The 9,296-nt window shown below is 42.3% G+C and overlaps 2 protein-coding genes across 2 annotated transcripts; one reads left to right on the top strand and one right to left on the bottom strand.

Moving 5' to 3' along the window:
* The first annotated feature begins 1,730 nt into the window (after window positions 1–1,730).
* On the top strand, window positions 1,731–4,979 carry LOC111474831. Its single transcript, XM_023119697.1, has 3 exons — window positions 1,731–2,307; window positions 2,380–4,853; window positions 4,891–4,979. The coding sequence occupies exons 1-2, from the start codon at window positions 1,738–1,740 to the stop codon at window positions 4,849–4,851; spliced, it is 3,042 nt and encodes a 1,013-aa protein (XP_022975465.1). The 5' UTR covers window positions 1,731–1,737; the 3' UTR covers window positions 4,852–4,853; window positions 4,891–4,979.
* A 1,252-nt stretch (window positions 4,980–6,231) lies between these two features.
* On the bottom strand, window positions 6,232–9,007 carry LOC111474832 (protein NRT1/ PTR FAMILY 5.2-like). The gene is made up of 3 exons (XM_023119698.1): window positions 8,445–9,007; window positions 7,636–7,911; window positions 6,232–6,819 (listed from the first exon to the last, which is right to left on the bottom strand). The coding sequence occupies exons 1-3, from the start codon at window positions 9,005–9,007 to the stop codon at window positions 6,249–6,251; spliced, it is 1,410 nt and encodes a 469-aa protein (XP_022975466.1). The 3' UTR covers window positions 6,232–6,248.
* Between the last annotated feature and the right edge of the window lie 289 nt (window positions 9,008–9,296).

The following is a 9,296-nucleotide window of genomic DNA, read 5'->3' on the forward strand; positions in this document are numbered from 1 at the left end:
TTGATTGGTCTCCTTTTATGTTGGTTTTTTTTTTGGTGTGTTTTATGTTGTTTGGGGAAGATGGGCTGTCTGTCATGCTGTCTTATGCTGTCTTATGAGTTGAAATGATCTGTTCTTTTGCTTCTTCTTCATGAAATCGCTAGTTTAGAATGACTTTTTAGGTGCTTAGAAAGTGAGTTGAAATAAGTCTTTAGTTTGGCGTTAAGAGCTTAACGAGATGGGATCGATTATGAATCCGGTGTCTTTGCGTGTTTTTGCAGCGATGTGAGCGACTCGGGGGACGAGGAGGACGATTCTTGTAGCTGTATAATTATGTAGATTATTACATCAAATATGTGTATAATGACGGGAAGAATGAGATTGCTTTACTGATCAGCTGAGAGTCATTGGTGGTGTTTCTGACTGTATACTGATTGCCTTACTATAACAATGAGTTCTCGAAGAATGACGGGTTAATATGTCGATATTCCTTGCGGTGTTTGGTGATGTGTGTTCGAGGATATCTTGTACTGTTTTGGTTTTCGAGTTTGTAAGATCATATCGATGATGCGAATAATGATGTTATTATAACAAACATTCAGATTAGTTGAGCTTTGTAACTTTTTTTCCTATTGCTATTACCTCTAGATCTTGAGAGACTGGGAACGTTTTTGTTTAGTCCCTATAGTTTTAAATGTCATAATTAATCTTTTCTCTAAATCCCATAATTAGTTGCAATGTTGCTCTATCTAGAAGCTTAAAACCTCATGTCTGACCTTTTCGTATTTTCATAGCATACGAGATTCTTACCTAATTGGTTGATGTCCCTGTCAATCAGCTATTTTCGAACTTAGCGATGTGGGTTGTAGCGGAGTCCAAGTCTTCGGTGCGTACCTAGCTTGTTTTTATTTATAAGTTCTTCAATTTGACTAGGAGTCCAAGTCTTCGGTGCATACCGAACTTGTTTCTTTTATAAGTTCTTCAATTTGACTAGAAATTCTCGAATCTTCTGTGCGGGTCTTCCCACTTTTCTAACTCAGCTAGAATTGCTTCTACTGTATGTATGGTCGAGCATATATTGTTCCACCTAATTGATCAAAGAGATTCAATTATGTAATTTTAGTTCGACAATACGTCGGATGAAGATTCAAACATGTGATCTAAAAAGTGCAAAACATTTAAGGCTTGGGTGGAGAAGTAGTTCCCATATTTTGTCACCTCTTATATGATGGATTGATGAGATAAAGGAATTTAGACATAAATATGAAAAGGGTATTAATGAAACGTGACTGATATTAAATAAACCAGAGGACAAGAAAACAGAGACAAGACAGGGATGAACAGAACAGAGCAGAGCATCAAATGTTGTGGTTCTTTTGCAGAAAATAGATCGAAATCTGAAACCTTTAGTTATTTTTAGAAAGACCCATTTCCTCGTACGAGGAAAAAAGGAATTAATGGCCGTTAAATTCCCATCTCCTTGTTCCTCGTATAATTGTGAGACGAACAAGGCAGGATCAGCCACATCTCTGTTTCTCTGTCCTCTGTCAAATAACTACCAAAAGAAAATAATAAAGAAACAATCAGAGAGATGCGTGCCTTATCTTCTCCTAAAAGGGCTCTTTTTTAAGAGAAATGTGTGCCTTATCTTCCACTTCTCTCCCGCCGGAAATCTAAGAAACAGAGGAGGAGAAAAAAAAAAAAAAAACAGAGAGAAAGAGAGAGAAGTTGAGATCGTTCCACTCCTCCTCCTCCCAAATGGGGTATAGCCACAACGTCCGCCGTGAGTCCCTCTCCGGGTTTCTCTCCGTCGCCCGGCCGGACTACCACGTCGACGTTTTCGAGAACGATCTAGTGTGGCCATTCAACAAACTCGACGGAATTGACCGTGATGACGTCCGTGAAACCGCCTACGAGATCTTCTTCACGGCTTGCCGCTCCGCGCCGGGCTTTGGAGGTCGGAACGCTCTCGCATTTTACTCCTCTTCTAATCCTGAAAATGGTGGCAATGGAGATGGGCCGTCGGGGCCGAAGCCAAATGCGGTGGTGATGACGCCGACAAGTCGGATCAAACGTACACTTGGGTTAAAAATCTTGAAACGATCACCATCGAGAAGAATGCCGTCCGGTGGGAACAGTGGCTCTAACCCGTCGTCCCCTAGCTCCCATGGCTCCAATGGGTCGAGCCCAAATTTTTCATATACTCTGCCGTCGCCGAGACCTCGCCGGCCGATGACGTCGGCGGAGATTATGAGACATCAAATGAAGGTCACAGAACAGAGTGATAATCGGCTTAGGAAGACCCTGATGAGGACTCTTGTTGGCCAAGTAAATTTCTGATTTCATTGTAAAATTTTGTGGTTTTATGTGTAAATTTATGGTTGTTCATAATATGAACAGATGGGAAGACGAGCAGAGACCATAATTCTTCCATTGGAGCTTCTACGCCATTTAAAGCCATCGGAATTCAATGATGCAAATGAGTATCATTTATGGCAGAAGCGGCAGCTCAAGATCTTAGAGGCAGGGCTTCTTCTTCACCCTTCGATTCCACTTGATAAATCAAACACATTTGCAATGCGTCTTAGAGAGATCATTCGTGGGTGTGAATCAAAGCCAATTGACACAGGGAAGAACTCTGATACAATGAGAACGCTTTGCAATTCTGTGGTGTCATTGTCTTGGCGCAGTGCCAATGGGACACCAACCGATGTATGCCATTGGGCTGATGGCTTCCCTTTGAACATTCATATCTATGTTGCTCTTCTTCAAGCCATTTTTGATGCGAGGGACGAGACGTTAGTACTCGACGAGGTCGATGAACTCCTCGAACTAATGAAGAAAACATGGTCGACACTCGGAATCACAAGGCCGATTCATAATGTGTGTTTTACTTGGGTGTTGTTCCAACAGTATGTTGTGACAGCACAGCTTGAGCCAGACCTTCTTTGTGCAGCTCATGCGATGTTAGCAGAAGTAGCGAATGACGCGAAGAAGCCGGATCGAGAAGCGATGTACGTTAAGCTTTTGACGTCGGTATTGTCGTCGATGCAGGGTTGGGCGGAGAAGAGGTTACTTCATTACCATGATTACTTCCAGAAGGGGACAATTGGTCAGGTGGAAAACCTTCTTCCCTTGGCGCTATCAGCTTCCAAGATTCTTGGAGAAGATGTCACTATCACGGAAGGGACAGGAAAAAACGTGGGAGATGTCCTTGTCATCGACTCGTCCGGTGATCGTGTCGATTATTACATCCGGAGTTCGGTGAGGAATGCATTTGAGAAGATACTTGAGAATGGGAAGCTTATTAAGGAAGAGGCGAGTGAGGTGAGCGATGCGAGTGAGGTGAGCGATGCAAGCGAAGCGAGCGAGGCGCTGGTTGAGTTGGCGAAAGAAACCGAGGATTTGACATTAAAAGAGAGGGAAAGCTTCAGTCCTATACTAAAGAAATGGCATCCAAGTGCAGTGGGAGTAGCAGCAGCTACATTGCATAACTGCTATGGTAACATGTTGAAGCAATACTTAACCGGGGTGGCGACGTTAACGAGCGAGACAATCGGTGTATTACATAGAGCGGGAAAGCTAGAGAAGGTACTCGTTCAAATGGTGGTTGAGGATTGCGCCGACTGCGACGACGGCGGGAAGGCGATTGTTCAAGAGATGGTTCCTTTTGAAGTAGAGACCATCATAATGAATCTAATGAAGAAATGGGTGGATGAGAGGGTAAAGAAACAAAGGGAGTGTGTTAAGAGAGCTAAAGAATCAGAGAGTTGGAACCCGAGGTCGAAAACCGAGCCATACGCGCAGTCGGGTGTCGAGTTGATGAAGTTAGCTAAGGAAACAGTGGAGGAATTGTTTGAAATTGGTATTGGAGTTAGTGAAGAACTGGTTGAAGATGTAGCCTCTGGTTTAGAATCAATGTTCCAAGATTACATCACTTTTGTCGCATCATGTGGTTCAAAACGGAGCTACCTCCCACAGCTTCCGCCGCTAACCCGTTGTAACCGAGACTCCAAGTTGATCCAGCTATGGAAGAAAGCTACCCCTTGTAGCGTGGTGGGCGAAGACATGATACTCCATATTGATGGCCATCACGCCCGCCCCTTGACCAGCCGTGGCACTCAGCGCCTATACATTCGCCTAAACACACTGCATTATATATACTCCCACCTTCATTCACTACACAAACTCCTATCCCTTTCTTCAACAAAATCCTCTTACTTTGAGCTAGCAAACTCCGCCATTGAATCCGCTTGTCTTCATGTCTCCGAAGTAGCTGCTTATCGTATGGTATTCCTCGATTCAAGTTCAGTGTTGTACAACGCCTTATATGCAGGCGATGTCGCCAATGCGCGACTTCGTCCAGCCTTACGTGTCTTAAAGCACAACCTTACCTTATTGTGTGCCATTGTGACGGATAGAGCTCAAGCCTTGGCAATGAAAGAAGTGATGAGAGCCTGTTTTGAAGCGTTTTTGATGGTTCTTCTTGCCGGAGGAGTGTCAAGGGTGTACTATCGTTCCGATCACGACATGATTCATGAGGACTTCCAAAGCTTGAAGAAATTGTTCTGTGCTTGTGGAGAGGGATTGATTGCAGAGAATGTCGTCGACCGAGAAGCCGATGCGGCCGAAGGAGTCATAGCATTGATGAACCAATGTACTGAACAATTGGTGGAGGATTTTAGCGTTTTGACTTGTGAAACGAGTGGGATAGGAGTTGTGGGGTCTGGACAAAAGCTACCTATGCCTCCGACCACGGGACGGTGGAACCAAGCCGATCCGAACACCATTTTACGCGTATTGTGCCACCGTAATGATCGAGCTGCCAATCAGTTCTTGAAGAAAACATTCCAATTAGCTAAAAGAAGATAGAACAAGCATTCATTCTTGTTCTTCTTTTGTATATCAGAGAAGCAGGGAGGGACAACAGAGATAGAGAGTTTGTGTGTGTGTATTATTCCAACTTTCAATTAAGTTTGGGAAATACAGAAACATTGAGGGAACACACTTTGCATACAAATTTACAAACCAAAACTCCATACAAAACAATTCATTGCGGTGATGATGGTTGGGATGAACTATGCTTTCTCTTTGATTTTTCATCAGAACCACCTCTTTCAACCACAAGAAAAATAGCTCAAATTCTTTAATTATTTACGTGCATACTTGAATCAAAACGTTAATGTAATAGCCCAAGTTCACCGCTAGCAGATATTATCCATTTTGACCCGTTGCGTATCGCCATCACTTTTACGGTTTTAAAATGCGTTTGCTAGAGAGAGTTTTCCACACCCTTGTAAGGAATGTTTCATTCCCCTCTCCAACCGATGTGGGATTTCACAATCCACCTTCCTTGGGGGCCAAAGTTCTCGCTGGCACACTGCCCGATATCTGGCTCTGATACCATTCGTAATAGCCCAAGCTCACTGTTAACAGATATTGTCCCGTTATGTATCGCCGTCAATCTCACGGTTTTAAAATGCATCTGCTAGGGAGAGGTTTCCACACCATAAGTAATGTTCTGTTCTCCTCTCCAACTGATGTGGGATCTCACAATACATACCTCCTTTTGTGGCCCAACGTTTTCGCTAGCACACTGCACAATGTCTGTCTCTAATTCTATTTGTAAGTCCCCTGCTAGTAGATATTATCTCGCTATGTATCGTCGTCAGTCTCACAGTTTTAAAACGCGTCTTCTAGGGAAAGATTTTCACACCCTTATATTATGTTTCATTCTCCTCTCCAACCAATGTGAGATCTCATAGTCCAACTCTCTCAGGGCCCAACGTCTTCGTGGCACATCGTTCGTGTCTGTCTCTGATACCATCTGTAACAGCTCAAGCCCATCGCTAATAGATATTGTCCGTTTTGGTTCGTTATGTATCGCCGTCAGTCTCACGCTTTTTAAACAAACCACACTCTTATTAAGAATGTTTCATTCCCTTCTCCAACCGACGTGGGATCTCACAATCTACCTCTTTCAAAACCCAACGTCTTCATTGGCACACCATTCGTGTCTATCTTTGACACCATTTGTAACAGTTCAAGCCCATCGTTAATAGATATTATTCGTTTTAGCCCGTTATATATCGTTGTCAACCTCACGATTTTAAACCACTCTCCAAACAACATGAGATCTCAGAGTTAATGCAAAACAAACATATTTGTATATTTTAAAAAACTATGTCTTGGGCTCTGAGCTGATTTCAGCTCTGTCTAAGTTCATAAAAGAACATACGTACCCATTACTCGTGAAGGGCTCAAAGCATTCAATTCCTTTCCTTGAGTGCATCAGCAAGCACATTTATGGAACCAGAAACTTCAGCCTTATACACATACAGTTTAGAAACGATCAAGAACACAAAGAAATTGATAGCACTAAGCACAGCAATTAAGGCGTAGTAGTAGTCAAGATGAGAAGCGTTCAAGTTGTTCAGAATCCATCCATTGCCATTGTTCTTGGTGATATGAGAAACTGTTGACAGCAGAAAACTACTTAGAAAATTCCCAACTCCAAGTGAAGTCATTGAATATGAAGTGCCTAAACTCTTCATGCTTTCTGGTGCTTGATCATAGAAAAACTCAATCGTTGCTACTTGTATGAATGCATCAGCAGTTCCCATCAGCATGAACTGAGGCAGCAGAGTGAAAATTGTTAAGGGGATTTCTCCTCCATTTTGTACCAACCCGTTCTCTCTTGCGACGTAAAGTCTGCGCCGTTCGACCCGAGATGCTATAGTCATGATCATGATATGGAGAATCATTCCTATTCCCATTCTTTGTAGCAGTGTGATTCCTCTTGGGTTTTTCGTCAATCTTTGCATTATCTTCACGAAGATTCTGTAAAATATAGCAAACGGATTATGTAACCGCACACTTTTCGGTGTCTGACTCTGATACCATTTGTAATAACTCAAGCCCATCGCTAGTAGATGTTGTTCGTATTGGCTTGTTACGTATCGCTGTCAGGTCCATAGTTTTAAAACGCGTCTACTAGAAGAGAGCTTTTCACACCCTGGTAGAGAATGCTTCGTTCCTCTCTACAACCAATGTGGGATCTCACAATTCACCAGCCCAAGCCAGATCTCATAATCCACCCCCTTTAGGGGCTAGCTTTCATGGATTTCTACACCCTTAATGTTTCGTTCCCCTCTCCAACCGATGTGGGATCTCACAATCCACCCCTTTGGGGCCAGCTTTCTCGTAGCTCTAATACCATCTGTAACCGCCCAAGCCTACTGCTAATAGATATTGTCCTTTTTGACCCGTTACATATCGCTGCCAACCTCATGGTTTTAAGACACGTCTACTAAGGGGAGATTTCTATACCCTAATAAGGAATGTTTCGTTTCCCTCTACAACCGATGTGGGATCTCACAATGCACTCATCTTGGGGGCCTAACATTCTTGCTGGAAGACAACCCAGTGTTTAGCTCTTATACCATTTGTAATAACCCAAACTCATCGTTAGTAAATATTGTTCACTTTGGCCCATTACATATCGTCGTCAGCCTCACGGTTATAGAATGTGTCTAGTAGGGAGAGGTTTCCACACTCCTATAAGGAATAATTCGTTTCTCTCTCCAACCAATATGGGATCATGGATTAAACAAAAACCTTTTAACCAAAAGTTTAAGGTAATAAACTTGAGCAAACCTGTCGTAGATGACAACACTGAGGAGCATGGAGATGGTGACAAAGGCAGATAAACTGGCAGGAGGGATTTGGAAGTGGCTACCTACGCTTCTGTCAAGAGTGGTGCCTTGCTTGATGAAAAGGGTGTGCGTTTGAGCCAACATAGTGCTTGGAATGAACGTGCAGACAAGAATTGGGATCATTTTCAGTATCTGCTTTGTCTCTTCCACTTGGGTCACTGAACATAGCTTCCATGGTTCAGTTGAACCTGTTCTTATAGCAGCCTTGTTCAGGAACCTACATATAACATTCAATCATCCAACCCTGCGTGTATATAAGTGTAATAGTTCAAGCCCACCGTTAGCAAATACTATCTTCTCTGAGCTTTTCCTTTTGAAGACTTCCCCTCAAGGTTTTAAAACGCGTTTGCCAGAAAGAGTTAGGAATACTTCGTTCCTCTCTTCAACCGATGTAGGATTTCACAATCCACCCCCTTGGGGGGCTCAGCATCCTCGCTGCCACATCGCCCAGTGACTTACTTCGATACCATTTGTAACAGCCCAAGCTCACCGTGAGCCGATACTATTCTCTTTGGGTTTTCTTTTCATGCTTCCCTTCAAGGTTTTAAAACGCGTATGCTAGAAAAAAGTTTTCACACCCTTATAAAAAATGTTTTGTTTAACTCTTGAACCGATGTGAGATCTTACAATCCACCTATTATAAGGAATACTTAGTTTTAAAGCCTATAAATCTCGGAAGGAAAAGCTCAAAGAACACAATATCTACTAGCGGTGGCTTGAACCTTTACAATAAGAGAGAACAATGGTCACCTCAACGATGAAGTGGAGTCGATCCGAAAAGCTCGTTCCACGGAGTACTTTTCAAAATCAAGCTCATGAAGTTCTTTTGGGTCATTAGGAAGAGGGAGCCTCCAATTCCTAGCAGCAGCAACAATGACATTAGCCATTCTAGTGAAGGGGCTGCCTCTAGGGAGCCTGTGTCTGTAAAAGGGAGTGCCAGCCACAAATATGAGAATGGAAACAGCAAGGCCAATAGTGGGTAGGCCATAGCCCAAGCTCCACCCCACATTGTCCTGAATGTAAACCACACCGGTGGTGGCAAATAGACTGCCAAAGAAGATACTGAACATCCACCAGTTGAAGAAGGACAGCTTTTGTGCCTTCTCTTTTGGATGGAAATCGTCGAATTGGTCGGCTCCGATCGTCGAGATGTTCGGCTTTGTCCCGCCGGTGCCAAGAGCTAGAATGTAGAGTGCACCGAAGAAAACCGCAAGCTGGAGTTTCGAGGCTTGCTTGCAGTTTCCTTTGTTGACTTCTAAACATGGTGGCGGTTTTAAACTCGGTATTGACACTACTAAAGTTAGAAGTCCCATTGCCTGTGAATTCAATAATATTATATATCTTAATTAGTTGAGTAAAGAAATAAATTATTATAAGTTTTCAATATTACATAAAATATTTTCCGTTTTTTAAAAAAAATAAAAATTAAATTTACTGTTATATTTCAACTATAATCCTAAATTTTTTAAAATTTAAGAAAAAAAATATATAACTCCAAAGGTTAAAAAATATATATATATTTTTTTTATTAAAATAATGCTCAATTTTGTTTTAATAATATAAAAAAATTAAAGAATTAAAGCAGTTTATTGACATGCATAG

This window comes from Cucurbita maxima, unplaced genomic scaffold, assembly GCF_002738345.1.
Source record: "Cucurbita maxima cultivar Rimu unplaced genomic scaffold, Cmax_1.0 Cma_Scf00699, whole genome shotgun sequence".
Taxonomy (NCBI): domain Eukaryota; kingdom Viridiplantae; phylum Streptophyta; class Magnoliopsida; order Cucurbitales; family Cucurbitaceae; genus Cucurbita; species Cucurbita maxima.